This window comes from Tenrec ecaudatus, chromosome 2 (assembly GCF_050624435.1).
Source record: "Tenrec ecaudatus isolate mTenEca1 chromosome 2, mTenEca1.hap1, whole genome shotgun sequence".
Lineage (NCBI taxonomy): Eukaryota > Metazoa > Chordata > Mammalia > Afrosoricida > Tenrecidae > Tenrec > Tenrec ecaudatus.
The window spans coordinates 117,799,938-117,824,036 of record NC_134531.1 but is presented as its reverse complement, the minus strand read 5'-3'; the positions used below and the strand labels follow the sequence as shown (position 1 = coordinate 117,824,036).

The following is a 24,099-nucleotide window of genomic DNA, read 5'->3' as shown; positions in this document are numbered from 1 at the left end:
GAGAACTCCCTCCAAACTGGGAGGGTAGGCATAGAATCTAGAATTAGATAAGGAATTGTGGCTAAAAGGGTCATGTTAATTGACTACATCTTACCCTCAAAACAACACCGTCTGCTCCCATTCTGCTTTATTTTTGTCCATTGTGTTTACAGTTCTTGTGTCTGCATTTCTCCATTTTAAGATGTATTTGTGGCATATCCTCTTCTTCCATGCGAATGGAAATCCTTTGAAGGTGACGACTTTGGGGCGGGGGGGGGGGTTGTTTTGCACTATAGTGCTTGCTACACAACATGCTTTTTAAAATGTATGGATATTCCCCGACCTCTAATCATTCTAGTTACTCCCAGGTATCTATTGATGGACATGAACTGTCTTACAATGCAGAGTATAGCAAACCTACCACTCTGGCATTCTGTTGGCATCAATAGTCTGTAATTTCATTTAACTTCTTGAACTTGGCAGTTAAGAGGTAAGTAGTGAGCAACTGTCTTGAAAAATTCAGGCATCTTTTCTAGAGAAACCGAGAAGGGCTAAGAGAAGAAATGTCTGGATTTGAACGCAACCCCAGGACCCTTGAAGAAAAACCAGTAATTGAAGTGCTCTGTCCAATTAGAAATATGCTTTTCCCCATATCAGCATTCCTGTATGCACTCAGCTCTTGAGCACAGACCCTGTACAAGGCACCACGTGCTGGGCATGGAGAGCAATGTGAAAATGAAGTTTTGAATGATGGTGGCTGTTCTTAATATGTTCACTGCCCAGACGACTGGCGTAACTGCAGTGCATGCTGAGAAATGGTGCCGTTACTGCTCTTGTTTAGAAGAGGGGGGAGGAAAAAGTCATTTGAGGGCAAAGCAGTTGAGCAGAATGTTAAGGTAGATTTACTCTCATGTGAATTCCAAGTAATAGTGTTTCCAAGCTTGTAAATCTGTGGGGACAGAGAGCCTCCTCTTTCTCCCATGGAGCAGCTGGTAGGCTTGAGCGGCTGACCTTGTGGTTGTTAGCAGCCCAGTTGGTGAAGGTGCACCACTAGTGCTCCTGAAGTAGGATTTGGATGTGGTGCAATGGCTGAGAATTGAAGCAAACGGAATGGGTTTGTAAAGCATAAGAAAAGGTAGTTTAACAGGGAATCCAGGATGGATGATCCCTTCCGGACCAGTGGTGAGGATGGTGATACCGGGAGGGTGGGATGGAAAGGGGGAACCCATTACAAGGATCTACGTATGACCTCTTCCCTGAGGGGATAGACAACAGAAAAGTGGGTGAAGAGAGACATCAGACAGTGTAAGATATAGCAAAATAATTTATAAATTATCCAGGGTTTGTGAGGGTGGGAGGAGGGGGAGAAATGAGCTGATGCCAGGGGCTTAAGTGAGAACGATGAGGGCAATGAATGTACAACTGCTTTACCCAGTTGATGTATGTGTGGATTGTGATGAGTTATATGAGACACCAATAAAATGATTAAAAAGCAAAATGGCAGTATAGCAAAAGGAATTATTACCATATGCACTAGATACACAAATAAGATGAGAAAATACTAGTGAATAATATATCCATCTACTGGTGCTTTTTATTTCTGTCATTCATCAAAAATATACCTCAAAAAGAAAAGGTGGTTTAGAGCAAAAACATGAACTTCAATACTAGAATGACAAAGCTACTACCCTGAAGACATCAGTACTGTGCTTTGGCAGCTGTGAATAAAGGATTAACATGGAAAAGCTGGGACTAGGAAGTCCAGTAAGTCAGCCAAGATGGTGCAGGTGGAGCAGCAATAGGGAAGGAAAGGGGGGATGGCATGAAAGATGATGGGTTGTCAAAACTTAGTCATTGGTTAAGAGAGTTCAGGGGGAAAGCAAGCAAAAAAGAGTAGGCAGTGTTGAAAGATGTTTGAGCCTGGGTCATTTGCTGCTGAAACAGAACCTCCAGAAGTGGGAAACTGTCCTGACGAAATTTCAAACATGCTGCATTTGGGTGCCAATACAGATAGCTCTTGGCAAGGCAAATTGTGAACTGTTAGGTGCTAATGAGCCCCCGCTGACCGACCTTGTGAGAGATGCAGGAGAAGAGTTAGGAAAAGTGGTCAGGAAAATGTAAAGAGGAAGGATCTATTGTTGGGAATTTAGGTGTGCTCCACCACCCCCTGCCCAAATGTGTGTTGGAATCAGCCATATTCCTATGGCTGACAACTCATTTGGGGATATGGTTTTCTTTGTTATGCTGTTGAGGTCACACTAGTGTAGAGTAGGTCTTAAGATTTTAAACATACTCAAAGTCAGTTCGAGGTGATGGTGACCCTAGGTATAACAGAACAAAGCACCGCCCAGTTCTGTGCCATCCCCACAATTGTGCTTATGTTTGAGCCCATTGTTGCAGCGATTGTGTCAATCATCTTTGTGAAGGCCTCCCCCTCGCTGCCCAAGCATGATGTTCTTTTCCAAGGACTGGTCTCTCCTGACAGCATGTCCAAAGTACTGGAGATGAAATCATCCTTGCCTCTGAGAAGCATTCTGCGTGTACTTCTCCCAAGATAGATTTGTTTGTTCTTTTGGCAGTCTGTAGAACTTAGAGATAGCAAGTGCGGAGGGAGCAAGATAGATGTTGGGGACTAGAGAGGCTAAGACAAAGATTTCAGAACACACAGCCCTCCCATAGAGCCGCTGTCCTGAATTTGGACTTGGAGCTTCCAGACTAAAAATAAATGTTCCATAAAGCCACCTATTGGTGAGATTTGTTAAAGCATTGTTAAGAAACTAAGACACCGCTTCATGAGGTGCAGAGGAGACACCTTAAGCTTGCATTTGGATTTTTGTTCACTCAAAATAATGACAAGGAACTTTATATTTGAAATGAACTGAATGGGAGACCCTTTAGAAAATAATGACAATAATAAAAAGCAAACGAGGTAAACAATGAAAAGTGTATAAGCTACTCTACCTAAATATTTTAATTAACCACCCCTCCCTGCAACACACAGAAGGGCGTGGAGTGGTTTCTTTCTCTAATCCTTTTTTAACGATGATGGACTCATTTTCTCCTTCCTTGTTTGCTTTCAGTTTAGAAGGCAAGGATTTGATTCCCAGCAATGTACATTGTGCACAGCCACTACCCATCTGGTAGTGGGGTGTGTGTGTGTGTGTGTGTGTGTGTGTGTGTGTGTGTGTGTGTGTCGCTATGAAGCCAGAAACACTTTCACTGGTATTTCATGGTCACCTTGGTGTATAGGTGTGGGAGATCTTCCAGACTAAGACTTATGTATGAGAAGCAGCCAGAGCACAAAGGCAGTGTGGTCTGTTGTGAGGGCTCACGGTGTGGCAGCTACCAAAACCATAGTTCGAATGCAGTGTAATCAACTAGGGATGGGTAAAACAACAGCTGTGACTCAAACGCATGATAGTTTTATCACCTAGGACGCTAAATCGCTAATACCCTCAAAGCCAAGTAATCTATCTGGTTTATGTCCAGTCCAAGAAAACACATACTTCACATTTCTTCTACCTGCTAATGGTTTCCCCCCAATTTTCAACCATGCTCTTTAGGGCTTTAATCAGATTAGAATTCTTAAAACCTGCATTAAAAAACATGTTTCGCCATTCTTTAAAACACCTAGCCCTTTGCATTGTATGGATTATGTTTCCCAAGTGTTGGGATTTAAAAGAAGGAATCAGGAATACCTCGCCTCCCATCATTTCACTAGCCTTACAGTCGTACCCGAGTCTCTAGCCAAGCTGTAATTAGTGTAAAAAATTTATTAACAAGGAAGATTTCCCATTGATTTTCTCCCAGGGTAAGGTCATTCGAGTACAAAACAGTTACTTCCCAGCTTGGGAGGGGAGCCCATCTCTGTTCACGGTTCCCTCGTGATTGCGCTCCTTCGGAAGGAAGGGTAGCGCTCCTTCCTCTTCCCCAACGTCCTCGCAGACCTTTTCTGGTCCTTGGGTCTGTGGCCCAGCATTGCGAGCAAACCCAGCGGCGAAAGGCGGCCAGAGGAGTGGGGCTGGGATGGGCGCCAAGATCGGTCTCTAGGATGGGGGGAGGGTGCGCAAAACCCACTGCCAGCGAAATCCAACAGAAGAGAAGGAGGCTTCAGCGAGAGTGCAAAGGGCTCCCGAAGCCTAGGCTGCGTGCCGGGGCCCTACCCTGAAGTTCTCCCCGCCTCCAACACCTCGCTCGGACCGCTGCCCGCCTCTGTCCACCCCGGTGGCCGTTGGTACATTCCCGCTGCCTCCGAGAGCTTAAAAGGGGCCCGGGAGAACCAACGAACGTTGCAGATCGCATCTCCGTTGGTGTGCACTGGCCGCTCGGTGGCAATCCCGGAGTCGCCGCGCTGCGGAGGGCGGCTCTGAGCGTTGAAGGACTCCTTTACATTTTGGCTCTCGAGCGTTGGGTAGGGGGGCGTGCGCGCGCGCGCACGACGGTAGCTGACAGCTCGGGTCCCTCTCCGAGGCCCGCGCCGCGTCCAGCGCCTCCGCCACAGCCCGCCCAGCCAGGAGACGCGCACTACCGGCTCCGCGCGAGATGGAACAGACCGAGGTGCTAAAGCCCCGAACCCTGGCGGACCTGATCCGCATCCTCCACCAGCTGTTCGCCGGCGACGACGTCCAGGTAGAGGAGGTGCAAGCCGTCATGGAAGCCTACGAAAGCCAGCCCGGCGAGTGGGAAAAGTACGCCAAGTTCGACCAGTACAGGTGAGCGCGCCCTAGCTGGCCCACGCTGCCTCTCTGGGCTCCGGCCCCCGCCTCACGGCGCGACCCGCTCCCGCAGTCGGAGGAGCGCGCGTGGGGGGTGCCGACGCGGGCGATGGTCCCGGGGAGCCCTGCGCCCCGGTGCATCCGCACTCGTCCGGGAGCCTCGGCGTTGGCACCGCTAGCTTTGGTTTCCGCGGCCGCTGCGCGCGAGAGGGGTTCCACGGGCCTGGTCCGCCCGGGAAACCATAGTGCGGCTGCGAGATTGTCTCTTTTCCTTTCCCTCGCCCTTCCGCTTCCAGATCGCTACCCCTCCGCTGCAGCCCCCGGCCGCCTGAGCAAATGCTCTGCTCGCCGAAGCAATTGCTTCCCAGCTTGGCGCGGCTCCGGCTCAGCTGGCTGTGGTGGGGCACCCGCTGACCTTGGGCGCGGGGGTCTGGGGAGGCCCCTGGGGCCTGACCACACAGACTGGGCCCCCGCCCACCTGACCTTCGTAGGGAAAGGAGCGAGGGGTGCCCGCGGGTGAAAGCTGCATCGCCCCCCAGGAAGAGCGTGAGGGCACAATTCCCCAACGCTGTTTCTTCATCACTTACCCTTGGTAATCGGGCACCTGCCAATAGCCATTTTGAGTTGTCCTTGGACCCTTTAATTCCTGCTGCCCCCTCTCCCACCCAAACAATTTAACGGACACACACAGAGAGGGGGGGGATATTTATCAAACTCTTTATCCGATTTTGCTCATTAATTTGCTACTTGAAGCCGCAATTCTCTCCCCTCTCTTTCAGCTCCCAATCTGTCTTCTGTTATCCTTGGTTCTGAGGTTCTGGAAGGCAACGGGTTCCCAGATATGGCCCTTTGCAGTGCTGGCTTGGTGATTATGTAAAAATTAGTCTCTCCTCCAATCCTTGTGAGTTAGAAATAGTAGTTACTCAACCTAAAGAATAAATGATTGCCAAAGATTTTTCAAAAGGCAACCAGAGACTCAGACCGTTTAGCTTGAAGGAGGGGGGGAGATGGAGAGGGGAGAGGGGAGTGGGGGCGGGGGGGGGCACGGGAGGAGGGCCGGAGTGTAGACTGGAAGGGAAACGCTACCAGAGTAACTTTGTTTTCCTTGAGAACCATTTCGGTTTCCTCACAAAACAAATTTTGTAGGCAAGAACTGTTTCAACTCGATTTTATGATTTAAAATAGAACAAATGAAGCCTGCTTCGTTTTTTTTCCATTTGCAAGTGGCTTTCAGGATTTTTTTTACATTCCCAGCAGCTCGGTTCATGGTAAAGTTCTTCTAGTGCTCTCAGTAAAAGGTTTTTGATGGCTGGTTTTCAAAAGTAGGTCCCCAGGTAGCTAGCTAGCTCCACATAACAGAGTGCTTCCTGTGGGGAACCATCAAGATTGGAAAACCTGCCAAAGGCCCTGCTTCTATCCAATATCCCCTCTGGGAGTGAAAGTTAGCATGATAGTCCCAGAACCCACATTCTACTACGAAAACCCTCCAAACATGTTGCAGGATCATTTTCTCTATTTTGAGAGCAGTGGTAAAATTCCCCCTTTCATGTGGGAGATTCAGATTTGATACCCTGCCAAATGTAGCCACCACTCCTTTGTCGTTAGAGGCTTATGTGTTGCCATGGTGTTCAACAGATTTCCATGGGATTTCCAGATGGAAGCAAACTAGGGAGAAAAGCTGTCAGTACCAAAGAACAGCCAGTCCAAACCCACTGGATCATAGGGGTCTGCTCTTATTGCACATGGGGATGCCCAGGACTCTTGGAACCCAACAGGAGAGCAACTAGCAACGGATATATGATTAGTCAAGTAAAATTAATTGACAAGGGTCAACTGTAACTGCTCAAGTTTTGAAACAAAGGGATTAAGGGTGGGACTTGAATTAGTCTAAAGCAATCCAGGAGGCACTGAGGGTCAAGAGTAACAATATGGTCAGTGGTTTGAACTCACCAATCACTCTGAGAAAGAAAGGTGAGGCTGCCTGCTCCCCCAACAATTTATGGTCCCTCAACCTATTTAAGATCGCTTATAAGTGTGAATTGACTTGTTGGCAGTGGGTGTAAACTAGTCTGGTATCCATGTTGGCACAGTGGTTAACCACTCAGGTGCTAACTTATACCCACTTTCAGGAGAAAGATGTGACAGGGTGCTTCTGTAAAGATTATAGCCTGGGAAACTAGGGGGCAGTTCTACTCTGCCATATTGCCTTGGTATGAATTGAAACTGATTCAAAGGCAAGGAGTTTGGTGTTTGCTTAGGCTGAATTCATCTTAGTAGACAAGCGCTAAGCCTTTTGAAGCACAACCAATTCTATTGCCTGATCTCTTCTCAAGATACCTGTAGATGGTGAGTGTAATCTTGTGTGGGCAATGTAGGGTGTAGGGATGTACAGAAGGAAAGAGATGGGAGGGCATCATTCAATTGAATCATGCCTCTATGTATAAAAGTATCCTAACACTGAGGAATTGTGATATCTGACCTGGGAAGAGCCAATGTGGAAGAAGAACCAAGACTTGTGTGTTTCTATGGGGCCCGGTTAGTAAGCTCTAACAAGAGGATGATATTAAGTGAGAGGAAGGGAGAAGTCGAATCCTGGTACAGGAACAGCTTGCTGGGAGTTGATGGCTATGGGCAGTGCCCCTTGCTAAGTCATAAGGGGATACAAAGTAAGAAGATGGAGAACTGCAAAGTACACGCTAGGCAACTCCCTCAGAGATAATGTTGTGCAAGCAGCTGGCCTGGAGCCTGCGGGTGAGGGAGGGACAAATAACCCACAAGTAAGCATGACCAAGCCAACAAATATTCAAAAAAGGGAGGGGGGCTGCTGGTGGTGGTAATGTAAAAATCCCTTTCCATAAAACTACCAATCCCTAATTATGTATATGCATATCACTAATTAGCAACATTTGCTGATTAGATGGTGACAGTATTAACAGGAGAGACATTATCTTTTATTGTTCTGGAAATTTGGTTTTTGTTTTTGTTTCATTTTCAAACCAATGACTGGTTTCTCTTAAGTATTGAAAGTTGTAGAGTCTTATTGACTTCCTTAATACAGTTTCCTTTATTCTGTTACTCTGGTGAATCCGATTCCATTACGCGTGCTTTCGAATGTGGTTGGTGTCTGAGCGAGAGTCCAACTGAGGAGAATTCTAGAATAGCTGGTGAATGAAATTTTGTACTTTAAATCTTGGCTTAGCTACCAGGAGGGGTGTGGAAGAGGCGTGTGAGGTGAGTCGGTGGCAAATAACAGCTTTTAAAACCAAAGAAAAGTTGATAACAGTTTTGCCTAGAATAGTATTGCATTTGTACAAATACCTTCTATGAGAAACTCTTGGTCTTTATCAGTTTGAGGCTGTCAGACTAAGTATGATGGTTTGGTTTTTCTTTTACCTATTGCCTTTTTTCATGCTGTTAACTCAAACTGAGCAGCTGCCTCAAAAACTGAAGTGACTCAAAGCATAAAAATGTCCAGAAGAACTAACTGTGGGAACAATGGTTTTCCTTGGCTCTGGATTTCTCCTTGGAACACCACCATTCAATAACGTTTAGAGGCAGAAACAGTATCCTTTGTTACTGAACAAGACTTTGTGACTTTTTTTTCTCCCAGTGCTTGCTTTGTCAACCACCTTCAAACTTGTGATTCTGTGTTTCCAGGTATACCAGAAATCTTGTGGATCAAGGAAATGGAAAATTTAACCTAATGATTCTGTGTTGGGGTGAAGGACATGGCAGGTAATACAACAATTCAGTATGTATTCCAGAACTTGAAAAATGCCATGCCGGGCTAATTACAAGTCTTGAGAACATTAGCAAGCCTCCTCTTATAATTATTTGTTCACAGTGCCACCCCCCACCCCCAACTAACACCGCCAATCCAAGCAAAACAATCTCCTATAAAATAGTATAGGGTGTTTATCCAAACTAGTTCCCCAAAATAAAGAGTAAATCAAAGGAGGTTTTAATAACCAGTTAAACTTAACCTCTGCTTGTCTTCCACGGGAGTTAAACTTTACATAGAATTGTTCTAAAATTTGACCTTTCTGGTGCTTTGAGGTGTGTGTAAACAATCACAGGACCAAAGACCAAAGCATCTAGCTGCCGGAGCTAGAAAAAGCAATTCACAGATTCAGAAAGGTGTTTTTTTCGACTCAAAATGATTTTTTTCCCCCTCTAAGGCAACCTTAATACTGGTACTGGGTGGAAGGGGGTGTGCCATGGAGAGCTGATACCAAGGACTCAATAGAAAGTAAATGTCTAGAAAATAATGATGGTAACATATGTACAACTATGCTTGATCCAAATGATGTATGGATTGTCATAAGAACTATAAGATCCCCCCAATAAACTGATCTTTTAATAAAAAAGAAAAAAAATACTGGTACTCCCCCCCCCTTTTTTTACTTTGATCATAAATTAGATGGAGGTTTACAGCGCGGATCATGATTTTACATGAACAATCCATGCACACTCAGAGGTCATCCATTCGCTGCAGTCCTCACTGTACCATGACTTGCTCGTCTCACTTCCGCCCTGTGTTTCCAGTAACCGGATACCCACTCCTCCTTCTTTCCCAACTCTCTGAACTTTATCCTTCAGTCAACATGGCCCTTTGATCTGAAATGGTTGATTATTGTAAGTCAGAGGTGAGTTCAGCTCTTGACCTGAAGGGACTCCCACCAGTCGCTAGCTGACCAGTAGGCCTGGCCTCTTTTTTTTTTTTTTAATTTATTGGGGGCTCTTACATCTCTTATCACAATCCATACATTCCTCCAATGTGTCAAGCACATATGCCGCCATCATCATTTTCAAAGCATGCTCTTCCCACTTGAGCCCCTGATATCAGCTTCCCATTTCTTCCCGTTCCCTCCCCTACCCACCTTCCCTCACAAACCCTTGATAAATTATAGATTATTTTTTCCATATCTTACATTGTCTTCCATCACCCCTCACCCACTTTTCTGTTATTCGTACCCCTGGGAGGGGGTTCTAGATTGATCCTTGGAATCGGTTCCCTCTTTCTCCCACCCTCCCCTAATCCTCTTGGTATCTCTACTCTCCTTGTTGGCCCTTAGGAGTTTATCTATCCTGGATTCCCTGTGTTGTGGGCTCTTATCTCTATCAGCGTGCATGTTCTGGTCTAATCTGATTTATAAGGTAGAATTGAGGTCATGATAGTGGGGGGAAGGAAGCACCAAAGAACTAGAGAAAAGTTGTGTGTTTCATCAGTGTTATACTGTACCCTGACTTGTTCATCTCTGCCCTGTGACCTCTCTGTGAGGGGATGTCCAATTGTCTACAGATGGGCATTGGGTCTCCACTCCATACTCCCTGCCCCCATTCACCTTGGGTATGGTTTTATTCTGGGTCTTTGATGCCTGATACCTGATCCCATTGACACCTCATGATCACCCAGGCTGATGTGCTTCTTCCATGTGGGCTTTGTTGCTTCTGAGCTTAAGGGCCACTTGTTTATCTTCAAGCCTTTAAGAACCAAGATGCTATATCATTTGATAGCTAAGCACCATCAGCTTTCTTCACCACATTTTCTTATGCACCCATTTTGTCTTCAGGGATTATGTCAGGAAGGCGAACATCACAGAATGTCAGATTGTTAGAACAAAGTGTTCATATGTTGAGGGAGTATTTGAGTGGAGGTTCAATGTCCATCTTAGTTCTTAACATATAGTTATGAGTACATAGTTATATTCCCCTCTAATTATTATATATATTTACACATGTACATACCTATATTTAGACCTCTATAAATGTCCTTTGCCTCCTGGTTCTTTCCTCTATTTCCTTTTTACTTCCGTCTTGTCCCACCATCATGTTCGACCTTCATTAGGGTTTAGTAATTCCTCGCTGCTACATTGTCCTTGATTGAGCCCCACTAGGCATCCTCATAGGGTGACCTTCCTTCCATTGATTTTATTTTACTTGTTCCCTTGTTCCTGGATTGGTTCCCCCTCTCCTTCCTTCCTCCCACCTCCCCTTCTCCCGTTTCCCCCGGAACCATCGGTCCCATTCTCTTCATCTCTGAATTGTTTATCCCACCTATCTTATCTAGATAGGCATGTGGATACACTAATAAGTGCAAAAACCAAGGCCTGGCCTCTTTTATGACTTTGAGTTCTATTCCACATTTTCCCCCACACCAGCAATGATTATCTAATATAGCAAGCCTTTGAAACTTGCTTTTTTTTTTTTGAAACTTGCTTCTTAACCTATGTGAGTTTATACTTTTGCCAGTCTTAAAACAATCAGAATGTTATCATGAGAATTAAATTTTTCTCAGTCTGTTGAGAGTGGTAACACCAATCACCTTCGTCCCATGTTTGATGGAAGAAGGGAAACTTGAATTCACAAGCCTTTGGAAAGCTGAATGCCACCTCTGTTTCTCTCCGTGTGCACTGTTAGCAGCAGGAGGCCCCGCATTCTCTTCTCAGGAGCAGCTGATGGGTTTCAACCACGGACCTGGTCGTTAGCAGCCCAGTGCCCAACCTACAGCACGACTTATTCAAAAAGCACTGCCACCAAGTAGATTCTTAGCCGTAACAACCCTATGAGGACAGAGTCGAACTGCTCCTGTGGGTTTTTAAGACTAAATCTGTAGGGTACAGAAGCACCCGAGTAGCAACCTAACTAACACATTTCCCACTATACCACCGGGGCTCCATAGAGTGCATTTATTGGCACATATGGAATGGAGTCGTTTTCATGCATTCAGTGTTTGTTGGAAGCAGAATGAATGTGTGTCCGGAATGGGACTAGACTCTTAAGAATTTAGGAAACATATCTGCTTGTAATACATATATGAGTTAGTTAATAGGGTTCAGCATATAAAGTAAATGCCAGAAGTTATACAGATTTTTATATTTTAACCAGCTCTATGTCTAGTGACTATCTAGTTGGTATGTTAATGATGTCATTGTTGTTGTTATAAATAGCTATCGAGTCAATGCCAACTCATAATGACCCCACATTCCCAGAGCAGAACAGCTCCTTGGGGGTTTCTTTATTTCTTTGTTCTAGTAAATAAGCTTTTAATGTTTTTATCATGTGAAGAACTCCAGATCAAAATAAGGGTGCTTCATTAATATATTATGTTTCTGCAACATCAAAAAGGAAATGTAGTCAACTCAAATTATAGCCATGGTAAACTAGAAATATTTTATTAAATAATGCCCCACACCTGTATTATCATTTGGTGGTTGAAGTTCTAAAGTGTAGGATCCACCTTGTGTGACGGTTACCCATTCTAGGCCTGTCTTATTGTTTGGTCAAAACTTGAGCCTCAGGCTAAGCTCCATTTCAGACCTGAAGGGTGACTCAGGCCCTGGTCTCAGGGGCACCTTGTCAAACCGGCCTGATGGTCTGCTGTGCTTCTGAAAGGTCACGGTTGTCAGAGTTTATAAGTGATGGCTGATGCAGAGGGGAGGAGGGCAGTCTTCTTCCCCAAAGGAGAGAGAAAAGGGTGGGGGGACTGAGCTATGAAGTGTTTTCTCAGAGGCACAGTTATTGTAGATGATATCCTCTTCAAAGTTCTTCTACTGTAGTTCGATAAGGTCTAACCCAGGTAAACACTCTGTCTTCGGGGAGAATTAAAGGCATACTTTATTTTATTTTTATCAAAGTAGTGTTATAACTGGGTTTTAAAAAGCAAAACTTTTCTTAGTAGGGGTATGCATCCCAGCTGGACTTCATTTATGTGATTTTGCCAGGAGCAATAGAGATTGTAAATTGATAACAACTCTATAACCCAGCTCTACTAGTTCGGGCCTGAGAGACAGGTGTTAGACTGGCATTTGTGACTGGGAGTAGACTGTTATTGTGACCTAGATAATGGACCATCTTCTGAATTCAGTTGTCCTTTTCCACATATATAGCAGTATCCATGACCACACCGACTCCCACTGCTTTTTGAAGATGCTACAGGGAAACCTAAAGGAGACACTATTTGCCTGGCCTGACAAGAAGTCCAATGAGATGATCAAGAAGTCAGAACGAATCTTGAAGGAAAACCAGTGTGCCTACATCAATGGTAAGATCCTGTACCACTTTCTATGGACAGGAGGAAATCACCTCCATCTCCTCTCTGAACTATTAGTTACAAGTAACCTGGACCAGGGAGTTAGGATTTCAAGTTGTGTAACAATGTCCTGAAAGTGGTAGGATTTTTTTGTTTGTTTTTTTCAGGCTTTATATCTGGATTAGGCTCTCCACCACCATCACCACCCACAAACATACGCGTGTAGATTGGTGTCCACTGAAGAGTGACTTACCTACCAAGACTTAGGACAGTTAGTCAAACATGAGTTACAAACAGAATCTCTTAACAAAAGAGTCAGGGTAAGTTTGGAATATTATCTGTTTTAGAAAACTTTTCAAATAGTGTGAAAGTAATTAACAATGCTAACTAGGGACCACTACACACACACACACACACACACAGAGGGAGAGAGTTGTTGTTGTTGTTTTTTAAGTTAATGTATGTACTCACTGCCATCCAGTTAACTCCAGCTCATAGGAGAATGGGCCCTAAGACATTTGAAGTTCTGAATCTTTACAGAAGCCGAAGGCCTCATCTATATTCTGCAGAGTGGCTGGCAGGGCCAAACTGCTGACTGGCAGTAACTCCTAAACCACTAGGCACGCTACCGGGGCTCCGAAATGCGTATAACTAGTGGAAAAGCATTATCCCGTGACAAAGAACAGTATTGAGCAGCGAGTATAGATATCTTAGACAGTCAACTACTTTTCAGGTGAAGCAGTGGGTAACCTCTGTGTTCCTAAAGGGAATAGTAACTTTGCAAAAAAAAAATTCATTAGAGTTTATAAGGGATAAGGTTTTTATCCCAATTAACTGATAAGGATTCCCACACAGGGCAACTGAACAGTAGCTCCAAGTTCTTGCAGCTCTTAAGAGGCAGATAACGTGACTCTAAAATGGATACTCTTCATCAGGATGCTGTCCTGCTTCCATGGAATAAAGATTCTAGAGGGCTTTGTCTGGTAAAGCAGCTGTCTTTGGGGCTTTGTTGGTGTGCTTTATTTGTCACATTTCTTTAAAAGCACAATATCGGCATTAGAACTTGGTCTGCATTCATCACATCTTTAGTTTGGGAATGCAGATGCTTGCGGAGGCCGCATAGGAAGTTTCCCCATCATTCCCACAGCACAAGTGTGTGGGGCTTCGGGTGCATTCTCCTCACGTATTTAATACAGAAGGCCGGCTTGATCCCCAAGAAGAGTTTGGAGGCTTGCATCACTTATGATGAAACCAAAGGCTCTCGGAATAATTGCTTTCAGCTAGAATAATTGAGCTTTGCAAAACCAGATTAGATTTTTTAAGACCAGATAAGCTTTTTCAAGGGTATGGAATTCAAAATTCGATAGCAGCCAGTCATGTAAGATAAGGCATGGTACAAGCCCGGGATAAGGCTAGGTTGAGCGCTGTGATAAAACTGCAGTGCGGGGCGGGGCAGGGGCGGGTCAGGCCACATGATTTAAGCGGGTAGCAGTGGCCATTCAGCTCCAATGAGATAGTCCCTGATTTCTTTTCCATAGATGTTGGAACTTCTGAGTTTGATATGAAATTGTGCCGATCTGAACAACGTTGGGTAGGATCAATGAAGTATGTAGACAAGTAACTCGACACCAGAAAAGCCAATGGCCTTGGAATCAGCTGACGGTAGCTCCAGGTGTCTTAGTCGAACTGTGCTCTGTGGGGTTTTCCATGATTGCTTTTTCAAAGTAGATAGGCATTTTGTGCAGGATTGTTCTGGCTAGAAGGAAGAGGGAGCAGCCTTAAATAGGGAAGTGTTACCCACTGTTGAGTCTACTCCAGACTCTTGGTAACCCCACATAGGACTTCTGACAAGAATGGTGCATAGGTTTAACGGGCTGGTTTTCTCACAAGTGGGTTGCTTGCCTTTTCCCATCATCTCGGGTTCTACTGAACCTGTTCAGCACCCTAGCAAACATGCAGGCCGTCACTGGCAGACAGGTAGGTGGTGGCGGTGCATGAAGGGCAGAAATGCAAAGGAAGCAACTCCCAAAGAGGAAAAAAGTGGTCATAGTAATAATGTAGGATGCCATGGCAATAGGTCCCATACACAAGCCGGGGGACTTCTCAAAGGATGACGACCGCTTTAAAGAGGATTTGTTTTATCGAACAAGATCCTGTCCAGCAGTATTCTGGCAGCTAGGTTACAAACAAAATGGGATTCTTCAATATATAAATTCTCTCTTTCATTCATCTGTTTTCATGACTAATATCATGCTGTTCACCATTCCTGATGATGATTTAATGTTCTGCTATAAAGTAGGCTAGAAAGAATAGGATAAAAGTAATAATTGTCCCTTATATCTTTGCTTTGAATAAATGAAAAGTCACTGCCATTGAGTCGATGCCAATTCATAGTGATGCTATAGGACAGAGTACAACTTCCCCTGTGAGGTTTTCAAGAGTAGAAAGCCCTGTCTTTTTCCTGAGGCTGGTAGTTTTGAACTGCTGACCTTGAAGTTAGCAGCCCAATACACATCCACTACGCCACCAGGGCTCGTGTTGCTTTAGAAAGGCTATGCCTAAGTCAAATTCAGTAATCGTCCTTTGTGTGAGCACTCGGTAGTCGGTCCTTTCTGAGTGTAAACTGCCTCTCCCCATTTCCCCAGGTTTCCCGTGGTTATTTCGGCAGCTCAGCGGTCAAAAGTGTAGAACGTGCTCAAGATGGCTGTTACACTTGTGTCATGTCACCAGATCCTTCTGAAAGCCAAATACAGGCCTTTACATTTCAGGCTCTAGTGAACTTTGGGCATAATAATTGATTCATGAAAATAAGTAATTAACAAGAATAATTGTTTAATTGGCAGTTAATACATATATCATTCCATAATTCAATCACATCAAGCAGTATTGTACAATTGCTACCACAGTTTCCAAACTTAAAAAAAAATGTTGGTCTTCATATATTATCTAAGCTGTTACTTCGGTTCCTTCCTCGATGATATTGTTTAGATTCCATTGGCTTACATCGGGTAGAGAATACCAGCCACACAGAGCCTGCGGTGAGCCTTCACCTGTACAGCCCACCTTTTAACACGTGCCATGCCTTTGATCAAAGGACAGGACATAAAAACAAAGTCACCATGACATTTCATAGCAAATTTGGAATCAGGACTCCATTTGTAAGTATCATTTCCTCCTTTCGCTTGCAGTCCTCTCCTAGGTGGGTTGGCAGTGTTCCACATGTTACTTGAATGTTTTAAGTATTCTTGAATTGAAGGATGAGATTAACTGTAAATCTGGAAGAGAGGGCTATCTCGTAATTATCTCTAATTTGGTGGATATTTTCAATTTATAAATATTTAAGCAGATGCAAATAATTGTTTTTTGAACAACTTCAAAATGTGTCTTCATGCCCAAAGAAAATGTTGTACCTTCATTTACTGGGGAAATATGAGCACAATAAAAGTTTGGACAAAGCAGTTATTGCTATGACTTCGCATCCATAGACCTAATTGGCGGAGACAACACAAACAACATGCAGCATGAACCTTTGCCACGTTCCAACCGCAGCGTGATCCCGTAACTAAAAACGACTGCTTCCATCATCAAGTGTGCTTTGGCTTAGAGTAATGATACTATTTAGACCTCAAATTCATATGAAGAGGCCATAATGACAGGTTCCCCTGTGAAGAACCAGAGTGTGCACCTCATAATAGGAAGGCGACAACACAAATATGATTATGCTTGGGCACACGCTGTGGCGGTCTTCCACTCCGAGCGAAATAAGCTGGCCCTTGAAGGGAACAGTCTCTCCTGGTCTCTAATTAGAAATTGCAATGCTCACAAAGAGACAATATATCTGAAACCAATCCTCATGAATCCTACCAAAACATAGCCTTTGAGAGCAGGGTTTGGTCAAGTTACTGCTCTGCTTTATCTTCCTGCATGAAGTCCCTGAGAGATTCTTATCACAGGAACAGCATAGTCATGATCCATGGTCAGCTGAGTTCATACATGGGGGGAAATGATGACAACTCTTGTGGCAGATCTTTATAGTGCTTATGTCAAAGGTTCTTACACAGCTTTCTTGCTCTTTTTTCCCCTGTTCCTTAAAGACAACTTCCGGATCACTGGAGAACAACTAAGGAGCACCAGCTCTTATGTGGTTTTCTTTAAGGTCCACTGAACATTTTGCCTTGAACAGGAAGATCTCCTGCCACTTGCTATCCAGTAATATCCTTAACTAAGCCGATATTTGATCTACTGTAGGGCGAGTGCCGATTGGAAGGCGTTAAGTATGCAAATAGTATCTTGAACTACTGCATAAGAAAATCCCGTTAAAGAACAAAAATCTTTTGTGATTGTAAAGGTCCAAATCAACTGCTCTCCTGGTTCTAGCCTTTAATTGTATTGGCTGTAGACTGAGAATGTCAGTGTAGGTTTTTTTATCAGGTTGGGAAATTCTTTGGTCTCTGGACTATAATTAGCAATAAGTAAAAACGAGAAACTACAGCTAGCCTGCCACACTACCAGGAGGGATAAATGTAGGTGTCTTTGATGTGCTTTGTATGTTCTTAATATTTGGAGAGAATATTTTGAAATCTGTGGATTTTATTTTTTCAATCTTATTTTACAAATTCCTTTTCTATGGATCATAGGTGGTTGTAGATAGGGAAATGTAAGGCATTATGCTATTTGTTAATGAAACACTAATGGTAGGGAATCTTAGGAAAATATGTGTGTCTAAACTCACAAGAAACCAAAAATAAATTCATGTCTAATGTACCTGGCAGCCACAGTCAAAGACTTCTTAATGCTACCAAAATTTCCAAGTACTTTTAATAAACCTGGATTTCAACACATCTTGTCTTTCTGATTCATGTGATTTCATATAAATAAATTCTCTCAGGTTGGGTATACTACCCAAAGCACTTCTGGAAAAGATTTTATGACATAAGAAGGTGAGAAAGGGCTAAACAAAAAAGTGCATGAAAAGGTCATTTACCTTTTAAAGTTTTAGATGTGTCCACCAAGGAGGCCACAAATACCAATCTGAAGTGCTCTGGCCCAAATGTGACTTACAGATATAATCAGATAAGTCTGCGACTGTGTGTGTGTGTGTGTGTGTGTGTGTGTGTGTGTGTGTGTGTGTGTGTGAAAGAGAGAGAGAGAGAGAGAGAGAGAGAGAGAATTGGTTTGCAACATGCAGAAACTGAAGATTTCCATAGAAAAGAGTCTTGTTTCTTCCCTGCAAAGCCCAAAGAGGCACATGAGAGAACACGGGCCCCATTTTGGCCCCAGGACAAGTAGAACTGGTCCACAGGTTTCAGGCTGTACATCTTTCTCCCTCAGGACCTCTGGTGCTTTCGAACTCCTGACATGCATTTGCAGCTACAGTTTATCAGCCTGTTTTCTACTGTAGAATGCTGGGGGTCTAACAGCCTATCGTTTCATTTTCTCTATTGCCCCCAAGTCAAAGCTGTGGTTTCTGCTGAAATAAAGTTCTCGTGTGTATGGCGGGATCCACTCCATTAGACAAGAGGTTTCTCCACACATATATCCTGGATGGTCTGTTTGGTTTTTGTGCAGATGGCTGAGAGAGACTATTCTTAAACTTCCTAGATCCAGATGTTCCCTAGTTTGCTTAAGAGAAGCTTTGACTCACACCTTAATCTCTTCCAAGAGCCTTTACTCTGACCTTTTGATCGTTCTGAGATAATAGCCAAAGGTTACTGTGGGGCTTTCCTGGCTGAACCTTAACCTTTTTTGCAATCTGAGAATTTCAAATAATCAAGTCTTGGTTCTTTTCCACTTAATAGTCCTTCCCTCAAGTTCTCCCTCCCCTTACATATCAACATAAACAAATAGAAGAAACCAGGCTACACCCTAACAACGTCCTTGGAAATCCCAGATAAATACAGGATTTCCATCTTGACAAGTTCTGTTTTCCACACAACACCAGGATGCAATTCCATGATGTTGTCTTTCATTATATACCTGTTGCTGGTGACGTCCCATCGGTCCCAACCCATAGTGACTCAGTGCACAGCAGAGCCAGTCACTGCCTGGGCCTGCACCATCCTCACAATTGTCCTTTTTTTCCGTACAATTTTTGTTATTAAAGATCATTTTATTGGGGGCACCTTTAACAATCCATACATCATTTGCATCGAGCGTGTTTGTACATATGTTTCCATCATTATTTCCTAAACCTTTACTTTCTATTGAGCCCGTAGTTTCACAATTGTCCTTGTGCTTGAGCCCAGTGCTGCAGCCACTCACTTCAATGAGCCAATCCATCTCATTGAAGCCTTCCTTTTTCACTGGCCCTTTGCTTTACCAAGCCTGATATCCTTCTCCAGGGACTGGTCTCTCCTGACAATGCGTCTGAAGAATTCAAGATTTCTCACCATCTAGGCTTCTAAGGAGCAGTCTGGCCCTACTTCCTCCTAGACAGATTTGGATGTCCTTTCGGCAATATTCTTCACCAGCATGACAATTCAAATACATCGATTCTTCTCTCTTTGTTCAGTGTCCAACTTTCACATGCATGAGTCAAAAACCACACCAAATGACTCATAGTAACCCTACAGAACAGAGTAGGACGGCTCGTGGCAGAGACTTTCTACTACTGGAGTAACATGCATGAACTTTATGTGGTTTTATCATCTTTGTGCAACACTAGGAGTTCTTTGCATATTATACTTCTAATTAGCAAGCTCCCTATGAAGAAGGTTCTATTATCATTCCTTTAAAGATACTGACGCTCAGCACAGTTAAGAAACTTGCTAAAACTTATCCAACCAACATATTATAGAGGTGTATTAGGCTGGGGTATCGACAGAATCATTATATATATATATATATATATATATATATATAGTGTTAGACTGGGTTAACTAGAGAAACAAACCTAGTGCCACTCATGTGTAAGAAACAGCTTTATATCAAGAAGTAATTGTAGATCAGGAAAGCATCCCAGCCAAGTCTCACTCAAGTCCATAAGTCCCTCTTCAGACTCACACAGCCACAAGCAGTGATGCAAAATGAAGGAAGGTCACAGGATGGTGGGCACAAAGTCTTGTGGATCCAATGGTGGAAATGCATCTCCAGGGCTCCTGCAGGTCTTAACGTGACTTATCAATAGGAAGGTAAAGGCAGAGAGAGAGAGTGGCCCACCTCCAGAGAACCTAATTGACAGGCTCAACTCCATCTATACACTTTTATATAGCCAAGTTGACACAAAATTATGGAACTAATATATATACATATATGTGTGTGTATACATCTAAACACTCAAATCTATTTATACTCAAGTATGTATGTGTATGTGTGTGTGTGTGTGTGTGTAGATATACTCAAATAGTTCTAAAAGCAGATAAAACCTGTCCTGTTCAATTCTGTGAGTAAGATGTTAAACTGGAGACTTTTCCAGACTCATATAGCATCTGGGGCTGACAAACCAAGAAGCAGAAGACTAAGCAGGAAGACCGCAGGCTGGTGGTGGCAATGGCAGGTGAATCCAAGGTCAGCAGCCAATCTGTCAGGCCACTGATAGCTCTCGGGAAGGAACTATCTATAAGACAGATGTGCTGTTTCTGTAGGAGCTCCTGAGATATATGTGTGCATTGCAATGGTGGCATCTAGGGCTCCAATGGACTTCAACGAACGGAAAGAGAACACTGAGGACTGTGGTCATGCAGGCGGGCTGGTGAAGGATGGAGGATGCAAAAGATAGAAGAGGATGAAGAACTGGGATTATAACAGGAAATGGGCTGAGCTCCTTGCACATGAGACAGCGAAAAGCTGGGCTGGAGCTGGGCTCACACATCTTGCTACCCTGTGCTGAAGCTTTTATGTTGCTGTTCTTTCTACCTCAAATGCCTTGTTGAAAGGCACTTTACATGGTGCGTTATTGCCCTCCAGAGTTCAGCTCACATACTTTCTCCAGAGAGATTTCCGGAGGACCCAATCTGAAATAAACCTCTAGGCACTCTATCCCATTTCTCCAAAGCATTGATCACTACCTGAAAGGTGTTTGGTTTTCTTTCCATCCTTTACTCCGTACATGTTGTACTGTGCGTCAACCTCATAGAGTTGACACCAGGCTCCCAGGGAACATTGGAGGCATCAGCTGCTTGCCAGAGGCACGTCCACTGATTTCACAAGACCTGTCCTCTCTTGCTGAAGTCGGGAAAAACACCTCAGCCTTTCACAACTTTGTCCAGTTGGTAGGTGTTTTCTTTTAAAAATGTGTCTATATTCACACATGCATATTAGAATCCATAAGACTGAGCTAAGAAATGCAAAATGTGGGTAAACCATAAGGGCAGAAAGTAAACTGTCTCTCCTTCTTTCCTATTTCTAAGCACTCATTTTCTTCTCTAAACCCAAAATGTAACCTTTTGCCCCTGAATCTATTCCAACGCAAAGTGACCCTATAGAGCGAGTCGAGCTACCCCACAGGGTGTTCAAGGCTGTGAGTCTTTCTGGAGGGAGACAGCCACATCCTCTCCCAGGGGGCTTCTGGTGGGGTCAAAGCACCAACTTCTCAGGTAGGAGTCCAACACTTCACCCACGGCACCACCTGGGCCCCTGTTTTCTCTTAGCCGAGGTAACCAGTATTTACAATGTTCTTGCGTGTTCTCACACAGCACTCCCCCTGTGCTTCATCCACAGGGTGGCATCCAGCAGTATGCACTTGTAAGGCGGTCTTTCCATACTACAGTGCAGACAGTGTCTTCCTTCCACTAGACAGAGAGCTACGTAATAGTCTACTAAAAGACTGCACATAGTCGGTATCCAGGCTGCTTTAATGGGCTTGAAGGTTATTCCTCAAAAGGCGTATGAGTATAAACAGTCCCGCACGAAGTCACCTTGTACTAAATATCATTTTGCACACAACATACTGGTCCCTAAACAAGAGAACTCTGCCCCAGAAAGTAGAAAGCCACAGAAGTTGTCCCTCTCTGAAGATCCAGCCCACCCGCTTGTTGTAGAGCCTGCTACCCACTACCCTCTCTCTTTAACTCTGGCCCTTCTCAGCTCATTGGTCGGTCACATTCATGAGCCTCCAGTACTCTGTCTGATGTTTACTCATGGAGCGATTACATAATGCAACACGAAAGCCCAAGGAATGTCCACTTGGGAGTAAATTCTAATAATCTCATCATGGTCAGTAGAATCCTGTCCCAATCTCAACGAGAGAGTTGGCGTATTCTGGCCTGTGTTTGTCCCTCTTATCCCTGAGCTTTTTGTGTGGTTGAAGATGTGCTCAGGCAACATTTTAGTTACTTTTCAAGTAATTCACAGAGACTTAAAGGGACTGAGAGAGACCACGAGCTACTACTGTATATGACTGAATAGGATTCAAGTCCCAGTCAGTAATCTGAGGGGCATTCTTATAAAACCTCAAGAGAATGACCGACTGTTTTACATATCCATGTTTATAAAGACACAATATGATGATGTACAATATTTACCTAAAAGTGCCATCTGCAACAATGGACTCAAATGGAGGAAGGATTTCGAGATGGCACAGCCCTGGGCAGCATTTCCCTCTATTGTGTATAGGACCGCCATGAGTAGGAAGCGATCCAAATGCACCTAACAATAGCAACGAGAACGAAGGCACCATCAGGAGAGTTGCTTGCACATGGTGGGTGGAAATAGAATGCAGCCGGAATCTAATGCAACTGAGATCGATCAGCCTTTGATGACCTTAAAAGTCTTCCTGTGCATGCCATAAACCAAAAAATCACAAGGTCAAGTCAACTCTAATTTAAAGTGGCTCTATAAGACAGAGTAGAAATGCTCATTAGGATCTGTGAGGCTGTAATCCTTTCTGAAGCACACTGCTCATGTCTCCTGTGGAGCAGATGGTTGCAGCACCACAAGTAACCCACGGAGCCCGGGAGCTCCACAGTCAAAGAAAACAATGGGTCCGTTTCAGTGCATCTTTTAGTGATAGCTGTATGGTGACAAAGAGTTTTTAATAAGATTCTTTTGACTGATAAAGATGAGATAATAACACTCATGGAATCCAGAAGATGAAAAGGACTTGCATGACCATTCTGGACATGGATCTTTTAATAGATGAAGAGACCGAGATAAGTGAAGTTAGCCAATGTATCTAAGCAATGTTGTATAGGCCAATGGCTACTGATGGGTAATTGTCAAGCATTTTTCAAGCTTTAAATTGGCTGTGGGGATGAAAATCGGTAAGTGCTACCGATCAGGACTTTTTTGCCCTCCCCCATAGAGCAGAGCCTGTGTCAAACATTGGCCAGCAAACCACTGCATCTGAGATTATTGAATCAACTCAAAGATTTGTCTGGACTATTCAAATACTATATATTTTGAATCTGTTCATTTTTATTGAACTAAATAAAAATTGATTCCGTGGCAGTGAGTTTTAGAGGTTTGGGCATATATGGATATGTTATCAATACGTCAGAGAACTTCTTTAAAATGAAATGAGAATATCATTTACCCCTGTCCATTTCAAAGATGAGGACATTTAGACACACATGGATGACATGTTTTGCTGAAAGGCACAAAGTTAAGTAATGGAGTAATCAAAATAGACATGGGTTCTGTCCAGGACACAGCGAACCTTTTTCAAAAGAGAAAACTATTAAGCAGGGACACAGAGTCAACAATGTGGTCAAAGCAATAGTGACTTTCTTGTCTAAATCTGTCAACTGGTTTCTGACCTCACCGTTTACAAAAAATAAACAAACACACGAGGTACTCAGGCTGGATTAGGCATTGGGGAGTCTTATTTTTCCTGAGAAAATACAATAAATTATTATGACATGTCAAAAGCTAGGGCTGGGCCAAGACTCATTCCACTTATTTCACAGGACACAAATGATAAACGTTGGGACTGCATTCCTAATTCTGCCCAATGGCACTCTATCAGTATTCCAGATTGTTTCCATGATGCCTCTTGTCGGTTCCAAGTGTCCTAATAGGAGCAAAACAAGCTTGTGCAACTGTCAGACCAGGGCAGATCCAAGGATTCAAACAATTCACTTAGCACTCAAACCTCCCCTCCTGCTGTTGAATGACTCGCAACACCTCTGGGTTTATGACTCCATTTCAGTGTTGGCTCAATTTATATCTCAATTTCAGTGTTGGCTGGTTGATGGATAGATTGTTTAGTCAATACCTTAACATAGAAGTTAAGGCATTTCATTGTTTGGGCTCCGAGTTGCAGTCCCAGAATTGACCCAAACATTACGATCTGGCCTAAACCACATGTTCATCCCTGGAATCAAGAGTGAGACCACTACACCAAACTACATGGTTTGGGTAGGGAGTAGGGGTCACCAAGGTAAATAACATTCTGTTATGAGAAGGAATGTGGAAGAGGGAACCAGATGCTGGGCA

At 43.8% G+C, this 24,099-nt stretch overlaps 1 protein-coding gene across 1 annotated transcript; it reads left to right on the top strand.

The window, feature by feature from the left end:
- Window positions 1-4,212: 4,212 nt before the first annotated feature.
- On the top strand, window positions 4,213-17,553 carry CDO1 (cysteine dioxygenase type 1). The gene is made up of 5 exons (XM_075541410.1): window positions 4,213-4,691; window positions 8,352-8,429; window positions 12,584-12,738; window positions 15,715-15,884; window positions 16,821-17,553. The coding sequence occupies exons 1-5, from the start codon at window positions 4,522-4,524 to the stop codon at window positions 16,848-16,850; spliced, it is 603 nt and encodes a 200-aa protein (XP_075397525.1). The 5' UTR covers window positions 4,213-4,521; the 3' UTR covers window positions 16,851-17,553.
- The last annotated feature ends 6,546 nt before the right edge of the window (window positions 17,554-24,099 follow it).

What these genes read in the sequence shown, in the direction of transcription:
- CDO1 (XM_075541410.1), top strand. Translation starts at nt 4,522, where the DNA reads ATGGAACAGACCGAGGTGCTAAAGCCCCGAACCCTGGCGGACCTGATC. An exon ending in GCCAAGTTCGACCAGTACAG is followed by an intron (nt 4,692 to 8,351) that starts GTGAGCGCGCCC and finishes CTGTGTTTCCAG; the next exon opens with GTATACCAGAAATCTTGTGG. An exon ending in CCAGTGTGCCTACATCAATG is followed by an intron (nt 12,739 to 15,714) that starts GTAAGATCCTGT and finishes GATATTGTTTAG; the next exon opens with ATTCCATTGGCTTACATCGG.